Raw genomic sequence first — 23,048 nt, forward strand, 5'->3', positions numbered from 1 at the left:
TCCCCCAAATAAATAAATCTTTAAAAAAAAACCAAAACCTCCAATCAGAAGCCTACCAATAGTTGTCCCTGTGTACCTCTGTGTTCCCCCTTATCACCATTGTAAGGACAGTGTTTTATATGTCATCATCAACATTTATAATACCCAGTGTGCAAAGAAAACTTGTGTGTACAAGACTTGGTAAAAACATGTTGGGCTCAGTGTTATCATCTGAAGGATATCTGAAGGACATGGCAGTAGATTAATCAGCGGAATAGAAGACTCTGACAGACGAATGACCAGGATCTTTAAATAGTGTAAAGACTGTCATAAATAAGAAAAATCAAGTAGACTTTTCTTGAGTGGTCTCAGAGCTACAACCAATAAGTAGAAGTAACTGGAAAATATATTTCACTTCAATTTAAGGAAGACATTTCTAAAAGAGTGGTTCAGTGATGGAATTGGCTGCCTTTTGAGGTAATAGATGGCCCACTGGGAAAAGACTCAAACCAGGACTGGACAGCTCTGTGTTTGGGATGTTGTTAAGGTCGCTCAAGCTTTGAATGTCAGGGAAGGCTGGCTGGATTTATGCTTTCCTTCCGTATTTAGCTGTCATTCAAAAACAGCAAAATATATGTGTGTCTTCCATCAGCATCCACGCCATGCCTACTACAGCTCTCAGATGGGTTTTTTTGTGGGAACAAAAATGCTTTTGGTCCTTAGGATGAAGAGGATTTGATTAGGCAAGGCACCTACCAAGAATTATTCCCTCTTCTTCCACCCTTGGCCCCAGGATCTGGGGACAGTCTAATTGGTTCAGGGTTGTCCTAATTGCCCACTTGTTCTTACTCAGTGGCTAATCTATTCACATCTTTACTAAAAGACCCAGATCTCCATAGGGTGTATCCCCACTGTTAATGAATTAGCACTGTTTATGTCCTCTGGATGGTATAGTTCTTGAGACTATCCTGAAACCAGTTTAGAGCTGCTACTGGATAATTTAGTAATTGGAGCCCACCAGCTGCAGGTTTGAGTATCAGACCCGCCACCAATTAGCTGTATGACGGTAGGCATGTTATTTCCCTTCTGTGAGCCCCAGACTCATTATTTGCAGAATAGAAAAAAAGATGCTCCTACGCAGAGCTGCTTTGCAGAGTAAATGAGATGAGCAGCTGGGCACAGTACCTGGCACAAGGTACACGCTCAGCAATGTTAATGCTATCTTAAAGGACTACTGTTTTCTAATCACAGTCTTGGCTAGATTCTAAAGCTCTGTGCCTTCTTCATTTCAGATATTGATGAATGTGCCTTAAGAACTCATACCTGTTGGAATGATTCTGCCTGCATCAACCTGGCAGGGGGCTTTGACTGCCTCTGTCCTTCTGGGCCCTCCTGCTCTGGTGACTGCCCCCACGAAGGAGGACTGAAGCGCAATGGACAGGTGTGGACCTTGAAAGAAGACAGGTGTTCTGTCTGTTCCTGCAAGGTGAGGCTAATAGAGTGCCGCAGGAATTGTAACTGGTCTTTTCCTTCCTTCACTCTTCTCTTCCACCCCACCTCTTTCCCCCAGGTGTTGATTTGTGGGTCTCCTGTCGTTTTTGAAAACACTTCTTCTGTTCTCATCAGTGCTACAGCTAATGATGGTGCTGAGTGGCAGGCAGACCTGTGTTGCATGGATCATGCTATTAGTGAGAAGTGAGGTGTGTAGTTGAGAAGAGACTGCAGAGCGCAGGGGGAGTGGGGCAGAGAGGCCAATGTGAGTCCTCCCACCGAAAGCCTGCAGTGCCTTTCAGGCTGGTTGGGTGAGAGCTTTAATGAGCCCTCATCCCACACTTACACAAACTTGCTGATTGCACCTACTCTTTGCCTGAAATGATCACCTGCATGAACTCACTCATTTTTGCAGTGGCATCATCCGGAAGAGCAAGGCTCACAGGCTTGCTTCCAGTGATCAGAAACAGGCAGGCCTCTATTCTGAGCAAATGGTAATAATAGTATGAGGCCTTCTGGTAACTGATGTCTTCTTTTCATTTTCATTGCTGGGCTGGCTATTCCTTACATTAAGTTGTTTGGAAAAGTGAGTTTAATGTTTATGAAAGTAAAATTCTGCCATCACCTGGTTTTGCTTTATGCTTTGCAAAATGGGCCTATTAAAATGTTTGATTTCCTTGTGCTTTATTTCTTCTTTTGTTGATCCTGCCTATTCATTTTCCTTTGATATTACTTTACTGTAGCTCTTGCGTTGTAGTTTTTTTAATGTCTGTTGGGATGGGACTTTTTAATCTTGTGCTTTATGGGCATGGGAACCACAAGAAATTACTTGTTTAGTAGCCTCTTAGGGAGCTGGTGTCCTGATAAATTCAGAGTTCTCTCTCGAAACAGAGTTGAAAAGTCATTCAGTTCATTCACCTGCCTTCAAGTCTGCCACACCTGCCAAAGACCTGAGGGCACCTATTTAGGAAAGCTAAGCCAAGTGTTTAGATCATCACCCCGGGAGGCTCATTTTTTATCTTATACATTCGTCTGGTTCCACACATCCAAACATAGGTCCAGTGACCCCATTTACTGAGTACCTCCTATGTTCCAAGCACCCTGTAATTTAAAAGTAGCATCACACTTAATTCATATAACACAACTTCAAAAGATTAAGTCTTAAGCTCTAGGGCAAATAATGTGCCCTAAATATCACAAGATATAAATATCTAAGCAGGGAGTTGAATTCTACTGGCTTGCCCCAAATTTCATAGTTTTCATGTCCTATAACACTCTACAGATGGATCCCTGTTGATATATTTAAAACCAATTAAGCGGTCAATCCAAGTTGACTGAGCTCAAACTCTAAACTTTGTACTGTATTAATGATCATGTGGGGCACTGACTCAAAAGGCAAAGTGTTTAGAGAAGGAAAAGCTTGTTGTGGTTTAGAATAGTTGAGAAAGTTTTGTGGAAGAGGTTGGCAATGAGGTCTCCATTCAGCCAGCAAAACAATAATGAATTCCTTTGTTAGTTCTTCTCTAGAAAATACTGTTTTCCCCAAACTTATGAGGATGATCACAACCTGACCCCAAATCCTTTTTAGGCTTTGTAGGTCTCCAGTCCCTGGAACAAGAAAGAGATTTCAGTTGAGTCTTTTTTTTCTTTTTTTAAGATTTTATTTATTTATTTGACAGAGAGAGAGACAGCCAGCGAGAGAGGGAACACAAGCAAGGGGAGTGGGAGAGGAAGAAGCAGGCCTCCAGTGGAGGAGCCTGATGTGGGGCTCGATCCCAGGACGCCGGGATCACGCCCTGAGCCGAAGGCAGACGTTTAACCACTGTGCCACCCAGGCGCCCCTCAGTTGAGTCTTGACTAGTATTGAAACCAAAATTTCTTTTTCAGTTTTTGTTTTATTTAAGCCCATGGGAGGGAACTTACCAATCACTAAAACTTCCCAAAATTTCATTAATTAATCATGCTAATAATCTAAGCAGTGTAAGTTCATATATTCTGCTTTGACTACTAAAATCTCTCCAAAGTCATGAGAATTTGAAATTGCCACAAGAGATGAACAATCCTTGTAACCTATACTTTTAATATAACTCACCTCCACTACCACCCCACCCCTTAATGAATAAAGTACAGGAAGATTTCTTTACATAAATCTTTTGTTGGTTAATTTTCCAATTGCATCTATTACTCATTAATAGCATAGCTTCAAGAGCTTGTGGAGGGAGAAGAGGGCCTGGATTTAGGAGCTAAATTAAAAACCCTAAATCAAATTCTGTAGGCCATTTCCAAAAGGTGAACTTATATGTGACCCTGCTTTTTTCTTTCCATTATTTGCATCTGAAAGTGCCTTATTCCAATTTCATAAGAAATAGCTTCAGTACTTAAGCATCCAAAGGGACTACAATAACATCAACTTGGAGACTAAGAAGTAAAATAAAGGTTGGGATGTAAGTCCTGGCTCTTTAACCATACTCTTGTCTCAAATTCAGATAAAAACCAAATCACATAATAGCAGAATTACACAAGCCAACAAAGGGTCAAGGCTTACTGTTAAAAGAAGCAGAGACAAGCAGTCTACAGATTCAATGCGATCCCTATCAAAATACCAATAGTAGTTTTTCATAAAACTAGAATAAATAAGCCTAAAATTTGGATGGAACCACAAAGGAATCTTGAGAAGGAACAAGGCTGGAGGTATCACAGTCCCAGATTTCAGATACATCATAAAGCTATATTGACCCAAACAGTATGATACTGGCACAAAAATAGACATAGGTCAGTGGAACAGAATAGAGAGCCCAGAAATTAATCTACACATAAGTGGTCAGTGAATCTACAACAAAAGAAGCAAGAATATATAATGGTGAAAAGACAGTCTATTTGATAAATGGTGTTGAGAAAATTGGACAGCTACATGCAAAAGAATAAAACTGGATCACTTTCTTACACATATACAAAAAATAAACTCAAAATGGATTAAAGAACTAAATATGAGGCCTGAAGCCATAAAACTCTTAAAAGAAAACATAGGCAGTAATTTCTTTGCCATCAGCCTTAATAACATCTTTCAAGACATGTCTTCTAAGGCTAAGGGAAACTAAAGTAAAAATAAACCATTGGGACTGTAACCAAATAAAATTCTTTGGCACAGCAAAGGAAACCAGCAATAAAATGAAAAGGCAACCTACAAAATGGAAGAAGATAGTTGCAAATAATATATCTGATAAATGGCTAACATCCAAAATATATAAAGAACTGAGACTAAACACCAAAAATAATCTGATTAAAAATGGCCAGAGACCTGAATAGACATTTTTCCAAATAAGACATACAGATGGCCAACAGGTGCATGAAAATATGCTCAGCATTAGTCATTAGGGAAATGCAAAACCACAATGAGATACCACCTCATACTAGTCAGAATGGCCAGTATCAAAAAGATAAGAAATAACAAATGTTGGCAAGGATGTGAAGGAAAAGGAACTCTTATATATTATTGATGGGAATGTAAATTGGTGCAATCACTGTGGAAAAGAGTGGGGAGGTTCCTCAGAAGTTAAAAATAGAAATGCCATATAATCCAGTAATTCTACTACTGGGTATTTACCCAAAGAAAATGAAAACAGTAATTCAGAAAGATATACACATTCCTGTGCTTATTGATACATTATTTATAAACACCAAGATATAGAAGCAACCCAAGTTCCATCAAGAGATGAATGGGTAAAGAAGATGTGGTATACATATGCACATATAGAATGATGGAATGTTACTCAGCCATAAAAAAGAGTGAAATCTTGCCATTTACAACACATGGATGAACCTAGAGAGTATTATGCTAAGTCAGAGAAAGATAAATATCCTATGATTTAACTTATATGGGATCTAAAAAACAAATGAACAAACAAAAAAACATAACTACAGGGAACAAACTGTTGGTTGCTGGAGGAGAGGGGGTTGGGTAGATGCGTGAAGTAGATGTGGGAGATTCAGAGGTGTAAACTTCCAGTTACCCAATAAATAAGATGGAGATGAAGAGTACAGCAAAGGGAATATAGTCAATAATAATTTATGGTGACAGGTGGTAACTATACTTATTGTGGTATTGTGTAGTGGTATTGTGATATTTTCTATATTGAGTAATGTATAGAATTGTCAAATCAATATGTTGGACATGTGAGACTAATATAATATTGTATGTCGACTGTATTTCAATTAGAAATTTAAAAAAACAATGCTTAGGTTATCAGGCGAAAAGGTTGATGTCAGGGTGATTGCATCATGAAATTCTGTGAGTTTCATGTAGAACCACCTTCACTTGATGAAAAAAAAAACACGTGGGATTTAGGTATAAATATTACAAAAATGGGGGTGAGGAGTACAGATTAAGAATGCCCACTTGAACAAAATTAGATCACACAATTGAAGAAACATTTAGATAAAACTTCTCTAGACCCTCAAATTAAAGCAAGAGCTCAAACAAAATAGGCAAAAAAGGAAGATCATTAAACAAGAGAAAGAGATGGAGAGTGTGGCTCTTAGAGAATGAATTGAAGGGGAAAGCTATGCAATGTGAAGACTACCTCAGAAGCTTCTTGGAATCAAACCTGTACTGATGCCATGGAGATGAGGGCAAAACCCATCAATTTTGAGGGGGAAAGGTGGAGAAGAAACATGATTACATGATGGATATGGAATCTGACAGTAATAATGTAGCACACAGTGGGTTTTCCTCAAGAGAACACAACAAATGTAACAAAACCAATTTTATAGATAAAAGAGAAGGATGACTGTGATTTGTACACTGAAAGGATTCTCTTACTATAACAAGACCAATCAGTGTAAAGCCATCAGGACCCGTCCTAGTTCCATAAGCATCATCAGGGCAAGATAAGGTCAGCATATCATGGGAAATTTCAGATTGGCTTCAGACTTTCCTCCAAAGCTCAAGATGCCATTGTCCAAAAGACAATGGAACAATTATTTGCAGGCTACGGTGGGGGAAAGCCTTTGAGATAGGAACTCACAAATACTTCTTAATATTATATGCTATAGTTGGTAGAATACATAGTAAAAGAAGAATCAATTTATGACTATGAAGAAAAAAAGAGAAACTACAAGCAAGAAGTCAGAAGCCACTCGGTCTCATACACAGGGTTGTCATATCATAAAGAGGTTAATAACTGTGATGTTTCAAGATTATCCTTCAGATGGAGACTATAAATGAAGCCTGTACTGGCATGCTAAAGGTGACATTAGTGCATTTATTCCTAGATTTTTTTTTTTTGCCATAAATTAAAATCCTTTTATCTTCATATTTTGACCCAGGGCTTATATTATCCAAGGGCAATAAGCCTCTTTAGATAGTATTCAAAATAAATACTCTGCTGGAGCACCTGGGTGGCTCAGTCATTAGGCGTCTGCCTTCGGCTCAGGGCGTGATCCCAGGGTTCCAGGATCAAGCCCTGCATCAGGCTCCCTGCTTTGCTGGGAGCCTGCTTCTTCCTCTCCCACTTCCCCTGCTTGTGTTCCCTCTCTCACTGGCTGTCTCTCTCTCTGTCAAATAAATAAATAAAATCTTTAATAAATTAATAAATAAATACTCTGCTATATGACTCCTATATTATACTCGGAATATAGAGTATTCTCTCCCTCCTTTAGACTTAGGAGAAAGTTGAATTTAAAAGTTGACAAAGCCAGAAATCAACCTTTCTCACCTTAGACTCTTATTCCTGGGTTCTGTTCCCTTCCCTTGAACTCCTTGGAATTTTGAACTTCCAGGCATTCTACCAGGAACGAGAAGACCTGGATTCTATTCCTGGCATTCCTAGTAAGTGGCTTTGTGACCTTGAGCAGGCGACTTACCATCAGAGCCTTTTTCCTCAGCTATACAAAGAGAAGATTGGCTAGTTTATTTCAGAAGTTCTTTCCGGTTCTAAAATTCTGTAAGTCTGGAAACACCTGCTAGTGACATTTATGCTCTCAGTATTCCTCTTTCACCCTTTCCAAAATGTTTTAGTTTGGGGCTTAATATCATTATTCATGTAGACCTTTCAGAGCCTTTCCAGGATTCTCTCTTTTCTTTCTTGCCAGCAGCTGGTATTTCTACATTTACTTTACAGTAAGTATTATGTATACATTTCTTTGAATATTATACATTTAAATGAGATTAGTATGTCCTCACATACAAATTATTCTTTCAAATTCTCTAAAATACAAAGAGTGATAATTTGGTTCAATTTCATATTTGAAGGTTTAAATATTTCAACAGTTTAAAAATAACCTGGATTACACAACAAATTGCACTTTTCCACAAGGTTTTCAGCCCTTCTAACACCTGTTAAAAATGTCAGGCTTCAAGGTGTCTGAATATCACTATAGGGCTGAGTACACCAGCATTAGTCTTTTGAATCCATTTGTTTAATGTATATAACCCTAGGAATTTTTCTTAAAGTTTTCTTGAAACAGAAGTTTTACATGAAAAGGTTGAACACCTATGCTGAGGTGTTCTATCATCTAATTGTGTTATTTTATCCCTTTTAGATATGAAATACAGCATACAATTTTAACTTTATGTAAATTATTCAACAGAAAGCGTTGATTAGTAGAAAAAATGGTAGAGTTAGAGTGAAATTCTTGTAAAAGTTTTTCCCTAGTTTTTAGTTCTATATATAATTTCAGGGCAGCCTTACCATGACAAGAAGTGATGAAACACCTGTGATAAATAATTAGGACATCCATGAAAAAGGACATTTAAATAGGTACTATTGAGTGATAGTATAGCCCAACGTAATTTCTCCTGTACCTTAGCCACATGTTATCTAAAGAAAAGTCTTAATTTGATTTACAAAGGACACATGGAAACGAAGAGACCCGGTGTGGAAGAGAGGGTAGGGGAAACAATGTCATTGATAATTCTGTATAGATAATTTTGGGCAATTCCTTCCTCCACCCCAGGATCTTCCTCCTGTCATAAGAGTGGAGGTAGAAATGAGCTAACATTTCTCATGTTGTCTGTCACTCTAAGTATCCCCTCATACTTTGACAACAGCCTCAGGAAGAAAATATAATTATCCCTTTACAGAAGAAACAGAAACTCAAGTTTCACACAAGTCAGTGGTGGCAGTAGAAGTGAAACCAAGATATCCATGACAGAATTCCCAGGTCTCCATCTGGAGAGACGGGTTCCCAGCCCTACTGTCCTGCCTGGGTGTGGTTCTGTGAACTCTGCAAGGTATCTTACATATCGGAGCCAGGGTTTTATCAGTAAGATGGGGTTAATTTCTACGGACACATGTGCTGTGAGAGTGAACTAAGATAAAGATATATTTGAAGTACTCAGCTCAGAGCCTTGCAGAGAGCTGTCTCTCCATGAGTAATCACTTACCAAAAAAGAGTTGAAGCTATTTTAAAGCCCCCCCCACCGCCAACCCTGGGTTTAAGAGTCAATACACCAGGTTAGCTACTAGTGTTAATAAAAAAGAGGTCTTGAAATATGTCCACAACTTAAGGGAGTTCAACAATAAAGCCAGGCCAACACAAATGGATTTGGGCTTTTGTTGAGATGCCACATGCTTCCTGGACAGTGACAGTGATTTTATATACCTTTAGACCACTTAGTTGATTAGGCACAGAAAGATTGCCGAATTGCTTGGAACCCATGTTCTTCTAGCATTATCCAGACTACAGATACTCAGAGTGAAAAACGATTCTCTCTCTGGGCTTGACCCCTAAATCTTCGTTACAGCCCAGTGCTTTTCACAGATACCCATCTGTGGTTCTTCCATTTATAAACTTGTCGAGGGCTTTTGGAAGACATCTTTATTTTCTACCTGTGCTACATGGGAAGAGAGAGAGGTCTCAGGTTTATTGGCTTCTAGAAAACTGCAGCATTTTAGTATGACTCTAAGTAGTGGTCATATTTATATTGTTGATTATGGAAATGAGCAGGAAAATGGATACACATGTCATGCCCTGATCGAGTCATGAACTTCTGTTATAGGAACATAGAAAGGGGAAGTATACCCTGTCCTAGGAAGATACAGAAAGAAATAAGACATCACAGAGGAGGTGAAGTTTGAGACCTTCAAGGATGAGAAATTTAGCCAATGAGAGATGTGTGGAAAATGAATCCCAGACAGAGGGAAGAGGGAGAACAGGGAGGCAAAAACATTGCATGTGTTCTGATAAGGAAAACCTGAAGTAAACGATGAGCTTAGAATATCAGAAAAAGGGGCGCCTGGGTAGCGCAGTCGTTAAGTGTCTGGCTTCGGCTCAGGGCGTGGTCCCGGGCATTCCAGGATCGATCCCCACATCAGGCTCCTCCGCTGGGAGTCTGCTTCTTCCTCTCCCACTCCCCCTGCTTGTGTTCCCTCTCTCGCTGGCTGTCTCTCTCTGTCAGATAAATAAATAAAATCTTTTAAAAAAAAAAAAGAATATCTGAAAAAAAGGAAGAGTATGGGAAGGGAATAGCTGACGATAAGTTTGGAGATAAAGCCTAGGGACCCAGCCAGACGCTGGAATTTAGACTTAATTTATGGGCTGCCAAGGATCATGAGTGACTTTTTGTTGAGGATGGGCGTGGCCCAGTCAAGGTCTGACCGACAGCACATTAGAGAGACTGAGGAGATCAAAGCTAAATAGAGGTACCACTTAGGCTGAAGTAAAGTTTCAGGAGAGTACAGATGAGAACCTGAAGGAGGGATAGAGAGGTAAGATCACGTGAATGATAACACAGAAATTAAGTGATGAGTCCTGATGAATTGTAAAGTCAGACACTCAGCCTCTGTGGCAATGTGTGCCCTCATTCTGTGGGCAGGAAAGAAGCTCCAGAACGGCCTGTTTGAGACTTAGCTGCCCCCATTTTCTTGGGCAAAAGATTTCAGGTGCCACTGACAAGAGAAAGAGCGAGGGTTTGCAAGTTAGGCCGGTGCACACCAGATAAAGCTCCGACACTGTATTTACTCCTGCACCTTTACCTACTCCGGCTACTCTTAGTAGTAACTGGAAAATCCAGTGGCAGAAAAGCACAAGCTGTGCAGGCCAGGTTTCATTTCTGTGCTTCCTGCAGCATTCCTTTGTTTTGTTCGCTTTCTTAATTGCAATGTGAATAGCCTTCATCCTGAAACTCAGTGTAGTACTGAAGCCTCAAGCAATGCCAGGTCTTAAGTTTTTCTGGCAATGATGGAGGTGGATAGGGAAGTGGATACCATAAATAACCAGTCACCCTCCACGTCATCACAAACAGAAGGAGGGTAAAGCGGAGAGGACCTTTGCCATGAGATTGTCTGGAATGCTGGCCATTTGACCTGGCCTCATATAAGCCTTTGCCCAGAAACTGAGGAAGGTGGCCACGGTAGGGAGACCTAAGGGGGTTCGTGTGTTTCCTTCAGGCAAGAAGAAAGCTCTATCTGCACGGAGCAGACCATAAAATAACCCTGCCATTCTCCATGTGGCACTCACTCATGGAGTGAAGAACAGGGATAAGTCAGTTTGCGCCTGGGGCCAGAGTAGAGGTTAGCTTTCTGAAATCCTGCAGTTTACTCAGAAAAATGTTCTGCTTTGCTCTGAACCTAACCAGGAGTATTGTCAATACCTTCCTCTCTAGGGTGTTCTTGATGGCAGGAGTTGGCTGTGCAAGCCCTAAGATTGTGTTCCCTCTTCTTTGAAAGATGAACAAAGTGGCAAGTTTAGTTCCCCTCGAAACTCTAGGGGTCCTCTCAAGGAAGAGGGTCTTCTTTTCCATTCCCCTGACTTCATATTTCCACTGTGCAGTTCCAAGCCCTGCCTTTCGTTGCAGAACCTTGAGGGCTATGCCATGCTAATTCCCCAGTGGACTGGGTTACCTTATTTCTCCATCAGACATTCTCAAACTTTCCCTTGCACCAGAATCCCCTGGAGGGCTTATGAGACGTCGATCACTGACTCTACCCCTAGACTCCCTGGTTCAGTAGATTGGTTTAGAGCACAATAATTTGCATTTCTAGCTAGTTCTCGGGAGATTCTAATGCTGCTGGTCAGAGGACCACACTTTGAGAACTGTCGCCCCAAGAATCCTTCTGATTTCAGTTGGTGCGAAGCCCTTGTATCCTACCCTTCAGCTTCCTCATGGTACAAGGAAGCAGCATATTAGAAAATCATTGCTATAAAAGTCCAGAGTAAGGTCTAGTTCCTATTTTGTCATTAATTTGCTATGTGGAAAAGTCCCTTCCCCTCTCTGGACCTGATTTCCTCTTCATTAAAATGAGACAGTTGGATTCAATGACTGTTAAGGGTTTTATTAGAGAGGTGCTAATTAGAGAGGGCTAATGGACTAGTTGTGGGATGTAACCTGGAGGCAAAATTAATATTTTGTAAAGAAGATTGGATAGCACACCACAATAAATTTGCATGTGAGAAGGTAGAACAGATGGGTGGGTCTAGAGTACCATTCCTAATTTTACCCTTTATATCAGAGATCAAAACATGTTTTCCATAAAGAGCCAGACAGGCTTTGCTTATGTACGGTCTCTGTCTCACATACTGAACCCTGCCATTAGAGTGTAAAAACAGCCACAGACAATATGTAAATGAACAAGGGAAGCTGTGTTCTGATAAAGCTACAGAAACAGGCCACTGGCCGAATTTGGACTGTAGGTATCAGTTTGCCAAACCCCAGGTTATATTATTATTCAATTTACATCAATAATTTTATCTAAGTCCATCTTCTTGATTTAAAAGTTTCCAAACTGTGGCGGAAAAAAAACAGTGATGTTTTGCAATCTGGAGTAAATAAATTAATGTGCCGACTATTCAGTAATAAAATGTGTAATTTATAGTATAAAACCTATAACTTGCCATGGCATTATAAGAATAAATTCATTTTTTATTTGCTAGGAACGTGTATGTCCCTGCTTCTTAAAATTCAGGAGCAATTTAAATATTACAATGGTTATTAATTGTTTATAGCTGAGATTTCATTATAAAACTGCAGAAAAGCATTTAGCGTCTATGGCAGAAGGTTAGGAAACCACATCTTCCGCATATAAATGGGGCTTGTTCTGACCACCCCCGCTGGGACAGGGGTCAAGCTCTGGGAATGACCCAGAGATCGACCATGGGAAGGATTACGCATCATCCCTGAGCTCCATTTTCTTTCCAAGTTTGGATTCTAGCGTGGCTGTGTTCTGTGAGCTGAGGTTTTGTAATGGCATTCTCTCCGAATTAATGGAGCCACCTGTGACATTTTCATTATTAAACATGATTTTCTTGACAGTTACTCTGTCATTCAAAAGGCAAAATGAACGTAGCCATTGTTCTAAAATATGTTAGAAACGAAGAGGGGCCCGTTTGGCATTTTCACATAATTGATGAGATATGAAGTCGCTTTATTTTGCACTAGCCCTGGAGGCTATCCACTTACTCATTCTCTGAATCCCCACATCGAGAGAAACCCAACATTCTGATTGTGCCTCATTGCCTGTGGTACAGTAGCCTATCCCTGTTTGATATGGTTTGCGGACATAGCTATGTGGGTTACTGAGCCCCAGTCCTTCTATACTTGGGGAGAGTAATATTGTGACCTCAGTAGCTGAGCTGACCAAATGGTTTTATATTGTAGCTACCATTACTTTTCTTCTTGGCTAAAATAAATCACTAGGGAGTCATTCTGAGCAATGATTACACAAGCAGAAAATGCTAGCGAGTTAAAATAAAGGCCTATTATTGGAAGATGCCTAGAATCTGGACAGTTCTTGGTCCGGACTAATTATAATCTCTGACTCGATGCACCCGCTTCACTGGAGTGTATGTGTGGGTTTGTATAATCTTTTACCCCTTGGTTTTTGGAAAATTATGATTTCCTGTCATTTCTCACAGTCATAGAGAATATGCACACGCTTTGAGGCAACGCATTTTTCAATCCGTTGTGTTATTATATATGAAGCTAGCATGTCTCCTTTCCATTCTCCATAAAAAATGTGAAGCACTTAATGATTTCCACTTCATCTGACAGTAAACTTGTCTCAGCAAGCCCTGTCCTGTTCACCATTGCTATCGATGAAGTAGAGGAAGACCCCGAGGCAGGTCCATCAAGTTTGCCGATGTCACAGATCTGTGAAGGTGGACAAACTATGGTGAATGACAGAAACAGCATTTAGAAAACATCGTGACAGGCAGGAGAGATGAAATGGTTTAACGAGGTGTAGTACAGTAAGGATAAACATCAGGCTTTATCCTTCCTGCCCCCGAATAACTAAGTGCCCAAGATGGGAATAGGGCTTAATGAGGTTTTAGTCTTCATTAAGCTCAATATAAATCAACACCATGACATAACCATAGTAAGGAGGGAAGTAAATACTGAAATCAGGCTACATTAAAGAAAGTACAGTGCTTAAAACAAGGTGACCATGAGTCCCAATTCACTGTGTTGGTCACACTGTTAGTGAAGAACTGTATTTAGTTCTTTTACTCAGCTACCTCATCTGAGAAATGGAGTATAAATCATACTCCACAGAATTATCAAGACCAAATGTGCTCATGCGTAAAGGCTTAGCACAATGTATGGCCCAAAATAAGTGTTAAGATTATGATAGATTGTTATTAATATTATTACTATTGGAAATACTTGAAACTGTTGAAGATGAGGCAACTGTAACAGTGAAAGGACTCAAAACTAGTGGGACCGGTCAAAAAATCAGAGATGTTTAATCCAGAGATGAGATGATTCAGTGGAGACATAAATGCTGTCTTCTAAGAACAGAAGAGTTGAAAATGTGACAGAAGGCTTTGGGAGTTCTGTGACTAGCAACGGTGTGAACAAGGGTCAATGGATAGAGGCAACAAGACGTCCAGTTTTTAACATACAGAGATATATTCTTCAAGTACCTTCCATAGTGGTGCTCCTTGAGACCATTCTCTCACAGGCTTGATAACTTTTGAATATAATTGTTCTGGAGAAGCTTCAGTGTAGGTCCAGGAGGCTTGGTTATGTGTCCTCTAAGGTACCACTGGCTCTGAGAGTCTTCGGTTTTGTAAATATTCAGCAAAGCAGTAATAACCATAAATGGTGGCCACAGATCTTACCTTACATTTTCAGCGTCTTTATTGTCTGAGGTGAGAAATTACTGTGAGCAACACGTGTGTGGCAGGGACAGGCTGCAAATGTGCGCTCTTAATGTTGGAGCGCTGTTGAACCACAAGTCTGTGTGAGTATGAGTGTTCAGGGCCATTACTCCGGAAATTGTACTGTGCCTGTTAGTTGGGCAACCGCCTCAAGGTGGAAAGTGGCACCCTGATCAGAGCAACCCAAAACCTGTCTTGTAAAGGAAAAATCGTTTCGAAACCAGAAGCCCTGACAGTGTTCCTTAGAGATCGCTAATGCCATCCTCGATAAATCATTTAGCATCTCTGAGCCTCAGTTAATTCTTCTGTAAAAAGGGTATAGGCAGACTTCCTCCCAGAGTTGAGAAGGGTAAAATTCAATGAATGCCTTTGAATGCATTTTGTGGTATCATTGTGAACTGGGAAAAATACAGCAGCACGATTTTACACTCAAACAAGTTCTTGAGCATATATGCATTTTTAACTGCTTAGTTTAATTGTAATTCCACTTAGAAATGTGATTTTTTGGGAAGCGTTTAGGGGAAAAAAAAGTTTCAAAGAACATATTGACTTTTTTAAACTTTGAACCATCTCCGTTTTTACGTGGGCTGCTCTGCAGGCAAGGTCAGGGAGAGGGTGTGTGTGTCTGTGTGTGTGTGTGTGTGTGTGTGTGTGTGTGTGTGTGTGCGCGCGCGCGTGCATCTGTTTTGAACAAAATGAAAGGTGGCCAGGGGAGTACTTTGACTCGAAGAAATCTTTCCTGTGTGCTCTGAAAGTGTTTATAAGGTTTGCTTTTCTTAGTGCTGCTACCTTGTTTCCCTAATGATGTAACCTCCTTCACCTCATTTCTAAACAGGACGGAAAGATATTCTGCCGACGGACAGCTTGTGATTGCCGGAATCCAAGTGTTGACCTTTTCTGTTGCCCCGAGTGTGACACCAGGGTCACAAGTCAGTGTTTAGATCAAAATGGACACAAGCTGTATCGGAGCGGAGACAATTGGACTCATAGCTGCCAGCAGTGCCGGTGTCTGGTATGTCAGCTTCCCTGACGGGCTGTTATCCCTTTACCCGGGAAAGGTTGCAAACTGAGTTGCCTATAGGCTTAAGTTTCCTGCTATTTACGATCCTATTCAGGGAGCTCGAGTCTCATGGCTACTAAGGGGCAAAAGTTCTGCCTGAAGATATTCAGATTCTACTATTTAAAGCAATATACAAAGACAGACCGGGGAGATGGGTAATAGAGGTGATGGGGATTAAGGAGTGCACTGTGATGAGCACTGGGTGATGGACAGAAGACTCAAATCCCTATATTGTACACCTGAAACTAATATAACAGTGTATGTTAACTCTACTGGAACTAAAAACTTTAAAAACCCAAAACAAAAAACAATATGCAAGACAAAAAGAATGTGTTTATGGGTCAGATTTGGCCCAACTTGGGTTAGTTTCCAACTGCTGCTTTTTGGCAAATCCAGATCAAGAAAAATCCGCCCACGATAGAAAGTCTTCAAAACCTTGACTGGGACCTGTAGTTCTCATAGAGCCCAATCTTTGATTTCTTGGGACCTAACCATTAAAAGTTTCAATATGAGAGATAACAGAACATAGCAGATCTATCAGGGATTGATTCAGAGAGACCAATAATTCAATCTCGCTTCTCCCACGTGCTAGCTCTGTGCCATTAATTTGGGCAAAGTCTTCTCATTGCACCAATCGTTCTTTCCTTCATCGTACACAAGGGGAACTACCTATTTTGTAGTTCTGCTCTGAAGATAAGAGAATATATGTGAAGCACAAATACAGTATTTGGCACATAGAATGTACTTAGTGCACAATAGTTACCATTGATAACATTTCCTAGATTGAAAACTCTGTTTCAGATGCTCAACCTTCATATGGAAAAAAATGAAGGTAATTTTGAATCTTAATATAAAAATACTAACGGTATCATCAGTTTGAGAGTGTCCAGGGAGAAAAACTTAATTTATGGATGTCGTTCTCTCTGTTTCAAATCACACCACATACAAAGTGAAGGATGCAAAGACGGTTGGGAAATACAATCATAGTGAATATGATATTCCATCTGTGAGGAAGTCATAGCTTCTGAAACCAAGTCACAACCAAGTCAACTTATAACAGAACCTATTAGCTGCATTCCATAGTTTAACATTCGCTGAAATTAGTGGTTTAGTCTATGGATACTGTATGAAGGCAAGCATTTAGAGAAATTGTGCTGTAAATTGCTATCGGATTTTCGAAAGTCTTGTGAATGTGCAGATCATCTTAATAGAATGCATTAGTCTGACTCCTAATACTGAGGAGTATAACTCAGATATATTCAAATCAAAGCCATTTTTTTTTTCAAGCTTCCATCCAAGGGCAAATAAACCCAATACAACTATAAAATTAACTTCCATATCAGTCTGGAAAATTGCATTTCTTTTTCAAGAAGCCGGTCATCAGGCACTTAGAAAAATCGGGATTAATTTCAGACATGAAATTTTCAGAACATTTCAGAAGTGTTTCCACTTCCATTCCCAGCCCTAAGGTTAATATTTCCTGGGAAAACTGAAGATGTTGAACATGTAGCTTAATAATAACTTGAGTAGGGGCGCCTGGGTGGCACAGCGGTTAAGCGTCTGCCTTCGGCTCAGGGCGTGATCCCGGCGTTATGGGATCGAGCCCCACATCAGGCTCCTCTGCTATGAGCCTGCTTCTTCCTCTCCCACTCCCCCTGCTTGTGTTCCCTTCTCTCACTGGCTGTCTCTATCTCTGTCAAATAAATAAATAAAATCTTTAAAAAAAAATAATATAATAATAATAACTTGAGTATAGTGTGGGTCGTATTTAATAAATATATCAAGACTTTGCATGTGCTAGACTCTGGATGATACAATGATGAGCGTGATAGATGTGGTCTATCACCAAAGGTTATTGTCTTTTTTTTTTATAATATTTTTTTATTATATTATGTTAGTCACCATACAGTACATCCCTGGTTTTTGATGTAAAGTTCCATGATTCATTAGTTGCGTATAACACCCAGTGCACCATGCAATATGTGCCCTCCTTACTACCCATCACTGGCCTATCCCATTCCCCCACCCCCCTCCCCTCTGAAGCCCTCAGTTTGTTTCCCAGAGTCCATCTCTCATTCTTCATTCCCCCTTCTGTTTACCCCCCTTCCTTCTTCCTTTTCTTCTCCTACCGATCTTCCTACTTCTTATGTTCCATAAATGAGTGAAACCATATGATAATTGTCTTTCTCTGCTTGACTTATTCTGCTTAGCATTATCTCTGCCAGTCCCGTCCATGTTGCAGCAAATGTTGAAAAATCGTTCTTTCTGATGGCTGAGTAATATTCCATAGTATAAATGGACCACATCTTCTTCTTTTTTTTATAATAATATTTTTTATTATATTATGTTAGTCACCATGCAGTACATCCCTTGTTTTTGATGTAAAGTTCCATGATTCATTAGTTGCGTATAACACCCAGCGCACCATGCAATACGTGCCCTCCTTACTACCCATCACCAGCCTATCCCATTCCCCCACCCCCGTCCCCTCTGAGGCCCTCAGTTTGTTTCTCAGAGTCCGTAGTCTCTCATGCTTCATTCAAAGGCCATTGTCTTATGAAGCTGACCAAATAATTAGATGTGAGTTTGTGTAAATTATAATGACTTGTCATGATAACAGAAGAGGCTGCCTCGAGATACAGTTACAGGCAGCTCAATGGAGCCACAATGGCCAGATTCTGGAACACACAGAGGTTTTATCTGAACTGTAACACCTTGCTACACGTTAGTGATGTTACGAGCTACAGGTCACATTCCAAACCATTCTGAAATAGTTCTCTTGATATTGCCCAATCTCAATTTTAAATTTGATACGAGGAGCTCAGTTTATGATGTGGTTGAAATATTATAGTGTTTCAAGTTCCCCTTTGATCTCAGGCATAATTAATTTCTCTTTAAACACTAGCCAGCACCTTACCACCTATTCACTCATTGCTCTTGATGAGCATTTTTTTTTTAAAGATTTTATTTATTTATTCGACAGAGATAGAGACAGCCAGAGAGAGAGGGAACACAAGCAGGGGGAGTGGGAGAGGAAGAAGCAGGCTCACAGCGGAGGAGCCTGATGTGGGGCTTGATCCCATAACGCCGGGATCACGCCCTGAGCCGAAGGCAGACGCTTAACCACTGTGCCACCCAGGCGCCCCTCTTGATGAGCATTTTTGACCAAACTGTGCTAAGTACCAGAGAGATAAAGCAACAAGCCCAAAGCCTGCAGGCTCAAAACTTAATCTGGAAGTGTACTGAGAGCGATGATAAGGATCGTAAGTATGACAATTAAAATAATTAGGGACTGCCATTGGCACACAGCGACCCTCTTTTTGGGCTGCCCTAGGCAGTCAGCAGAAGCTCCTGGAGGAGGCGATATCTGTGGTAACTCTTCAAGGAGGAAGCATATTCTACCCATAAAGGTGGGAGTTAAAACATTCAGTAAGGACAGTGATGAGAATCACTGCCCCCACTCTGGGACTTTGGGAACAGAATTGTGCATAAGAACATGGATGAGCCATTTTTGGCTTTCTCTCTACAGGAAGGAGAGGTAGACTGCTGGCCGCTCACCTGCCCCAATTTGAGCTGTGAGTACACAGCCATCTTGGAAGGGGAGTGTTGTCCCCGCTGTGTCAGTGACCCCTGCCTGGCTGATAACATCGCCTACGACATCAGAAAAACTTGCCTGGACAGCTACGGCATTACAAGGCTTAGCGGCTCAGTGTGGACAATGGCTGGATCTCCCTGCACAACCTGCAAATGCAAGGTAATTGGATGTCCTGAGGACAGGTGGGCCTTGGACAGTTGTCAGAGTACCTGCAGGAGGTCCATTCCTGCTGTTTCTGAATGCACAGATTCGGAGGGGCGTGGTGAAAGCACAGGCAGGCATTTACTTCTCGCAGGAGGTTAATATGTCTGAATGGATCACAGCCGCACTGTGTAGAATGGCAAACTCCAAATGAACATGGAATAAAATAGTCCTCTTTCTTGCCTTTGAACTACAGAATTTTAACAATTGACACTAGGACCAATTATGGCTGATTTAAGCTATTTTGACCTGCATATTAAAAAGAAAAGAAAGAAAAAAAAATCTCTTTTCTTCCTGGAAAATTTTATAAGCTCTTTCATGAAACTGTCAGTGTTAGAAAAAAGTGTTCTATGAAGTTGTTTGCTTTGTTTAATTATCACAGGGCCTAATGCGGGAACCTGAAGCTCTTGCTGCAGGATTTAATTAATTGTGATTATTTTCCTGTCTTTTTAGAGGAGTTCCCATGAGGGATCCTCATATGTCTTTGAAATTAAAAACTGACCCCTTCCTCCTTACAATGCTTGGGAAGAGCTATGACTATAGCCAACCTGAAACAGGGGTTAGACAGTGTCAGATCTTTGCCAAAATATCTGTTTAAGATTCCCATGATTAAGCATATTTAAAATATTAGTCTGTTTGGTTCTATCAAATCCTGGCTCAGTTCCAAACATCAGTGGAAAGTTCCCAACTCATCTTTTTATGGCTGTTATAAACGCAGGTTAGAAAGTGCCATCTTAAGATTCAGCCCCAATAGAAAAAGGCCAGTATCAAACTTCACATAGTAAAAGAACCATGGTCCTGTGTATATATACCTTCAGCCCCAGCAAACAAAATGACAAGAGGGGGTATGGAAACTGTGTTATTTAGTAGTATTTCTTTCAGGTCAGGTTTGAGATTCATTTGGGGGGATTATAAAGGTATATTTACATTAACACATGTCCTTGATTTTTAATGGATTTCCAGTAATTTATATATCTAAATATGTACTGTTCCCTTCATAGTCACCATGAGAGACTCTATTCCTAATATACAAACCTTTCTGGAAGCCGCTTTGGAGCTGCCTTCAGGTCCTTGTGGTACTTTTGATTAGCTTTGTTAATGACAGATGATCGTTGAGCAGTTATTTTTGAAAACAATTTTATCTAGAGTAAATCCAGGGAATAAGTTGTGTAAACAGCCTGGAAATATAGGCGAGGAGTCCCAAACCTGGTTTGAGCTCAGACAGAGGTATAAGATGATGCTGCCAGCAGGAGCTAGCAGGAGGGACTCAAGAGGGTCTCCTATGTCCTTCCTCCCTTTCCACTCCTTCTCCAGCACTTTTCTTAACTTTTCGGTAGCATTCATGGCGTTTAGGTCAAAACATAGATATGGTCATTTTGAATCTGCAAATGCACACTGCTGATTGATAGATCGGCTCTGTCTCAGTCGGCTAACTCTTATGTCTTGATGCACAGAATGGAAGTGTCTGCTGCTCTGTGGATTTGGAGTGTCTTCATAATAACTGAAGCATTTAAAACAGACTCATCATCGCGGGAGAAGAATGGATGAAAGGACCATCCAGCATGGTGAAGAACAGGAGTTGGTGTTGGTTTTTTGTTTTGTTTTGTTTTGTTTACCACGGACAATTACCAAAGTCTCCATCCGAGGAAGGTGTTTGGGGGTTGCCTTTTGGACCTACCACTTTGTTCATTCTTGCTAACCTAGTCTAGGTGACCTACAGTGCAGTGCTTTTAAGTCTCTGGTTGTTAAAAGAAGTTTCCCGTGTTGTAAATGACATGTTTCCCTTACCAAATCATTTGCAAATACATTTAAATGATCTCATGGTAAACGTTGATGTATTTTTTGGCTTATTTTGTGTACGAACATAATAGAGACTCAGCTCCTTTAATTTATTTTTTTCTTGAGTTTTGGATCAAATTCTACAAATAAAGTTGCCTGTTGTGATTCTGTCCTGGCCACTGCATACTTAGTATTGCGATCCCTGTGAACTGGTTTGATGAATATATGTATGTAGTCTCACTGCATCACACTTACATTTCCAACTGCTGAGCACGCTTAGATGCTCACTCATTCAGCCTCAACAAGGTGACAGAAGTGATGACATATTAAGGAGGGGAGAGACCACAAAGATAATTATGTAATCATTTTTAAAAGAACCTCTCCCCCCGGGGCGCCTGGGTGGCACAGCGGTTAAGCGTCTGCCTTCGGCTCAGGGCGTGATCCCGGCGTTATGGGATCGAGCCCCACATCAGGCTCCTCCACTATGAGCCTGCTTCTTCCTCTCCCACTCCCCCTGCTTGTGTTCCCTCTCTCGCTGGCTGTCTCTATCTCTGTCGAATAAATAAATAAAATCTTTAAAAAAAAAAAAAAAAAAAAAAGAACCTCTCCTCCCTTTTGCAAACAAAATGAAACAAAAGCTTAAGTCAGAATTTAGAAGTAGCAATGCTTACCACCTTTCCAAGCATTGAAAGAGAAAGAATCTTTGCATTTGTTTTAAATAGTAATTGATAACTTACAAGGGACCCGCATACCTACTAATACAAGCTATCACCCTAGCACGGGTGAATGGTGTTATTCCTACATTACGGAAGAGTAAATGAATGTATTCTAGGCAACCAGCTTGTTCAGATCTAGTTGATTTATAGCATGTTGGGACTGGTAACCAGGTCTCCTAATGCCTGTCCAGTGCTGCTTTCCTCTAGACCACACAGCCTCTCAGATGGTAGAGGATACACTTTCAGGAAAAGTTATTTGTATGCTCAGTAGTTATTCTAGAACAGCGAAAGTTTTCATTTGAGCCACCACCATATTTCTGAGAGTTGGCAGTTATCGAGTGATACAGAATGAGTAAAATGTGTAAATGACATTTTATCTGAGCTGAGAATTCAAACTTAGGTTGTAGTTTCAGGTAAATCACATCTTAGTGGTTTGTAATACCTGAGGCTCTTGAGTTCTTCATTATTCTGAATCAAGTTGGTTCATGAAGTTTTGTGTACTTTCCCAACATTGAAAAAAGATCTTAAGTCAGTTGTGCTTAAAATATTTTCAATCTCCCAAATTAAATTATTAATTACAAATTACAAGCCCAGATGACCATTATTCATTGGTATTTGCCAGCGGTGATACTCAGTATCATCAAATGTTGTAAAGGACGGACTTTACCACATGAAATTAATTTCATGTGCTGAATTATGTCCATAGTAGTGTAAATACCACATTTGACAGCTACTGCTAAAGTATGGTAAATTAGAACATATCTCCACTTATTTAACTCCTTACATGTAATCTTGGAATGGAGAGTTTGAAAATGATTCTTTTGAAAATCTTTAGACCCAGCATTAAAAAATATCTTTAAATTTTCATTGGATAGGCTGGTGATGGGTAGTAAGGAGGGCACGTATTGCATGGTGCACTGGGTGTTATACGCAACTAATGAATCATCGAACTTTACACCAAAAAAACTAAATAAAAAATAAATTTTCATTGGAAAAACAAAGACATGTACAGGAATCATTAGTAACCATATAGGTCAGCGTTGGTAAACTGTGATCCCTGGGCCAAATCTGGCTCTATGCCTTCTTTGCTGGAACACAGTGGTGCCCGTTCATTAATATATTCTCTGCT

General features: G+C 40.3%; 1 protein-coding gene across 2 annotated transcripts in view; it reads left to right on the forward strand.

The window, feature by feature from the left end:
- Positions 1-21,805, forward strand: part of NELL1 (neural EGFL like 1) — an 823,559-nt gene extending 801,754 nt beyond the window's left edge. For both annotated transcript variants that reach the window (XM_045808610.2, XM_045808609.2), the window contains 4 exons: positions 1,272-1,465; positions 15,404-15,580; positions 19,158-19,382; positions 20,879-21,805. In XM_045808610.2, the coding sequence (XP_045664566.2) occupies positions 1,272-1,465; positions 15,404-15,580; positions 19,158-19,382; positions 20,879-20,929 (647 nt within the window). In that variant the 3' untranslated portion in view covers positions 20,930-21,805. The remainder of the gene's footprint in view (positions 1-1,271; positions 1,466-15,403; positions 15,581-19,157; positions 19,383-20,878) is intronic.
- The last annotated feature ends 1,243 nt before the right edge of the window (positions 21,806-23,048 follow it).

Source organism: Ursus americanus, chromosome 24, assembly GCF_024610735.1.
Source record: "Ursus americanus isolate L20-20 chromosome 24, mUrsAme1.1.p, whole genome shotgun sequence".
Classification (NCBI taxonomy): domain Eukaryota; kingdom Metazoa; phylum Chordata; class Mammalia; order Carnivora; family Ursidae; genus Ursus; species Ursus americanus.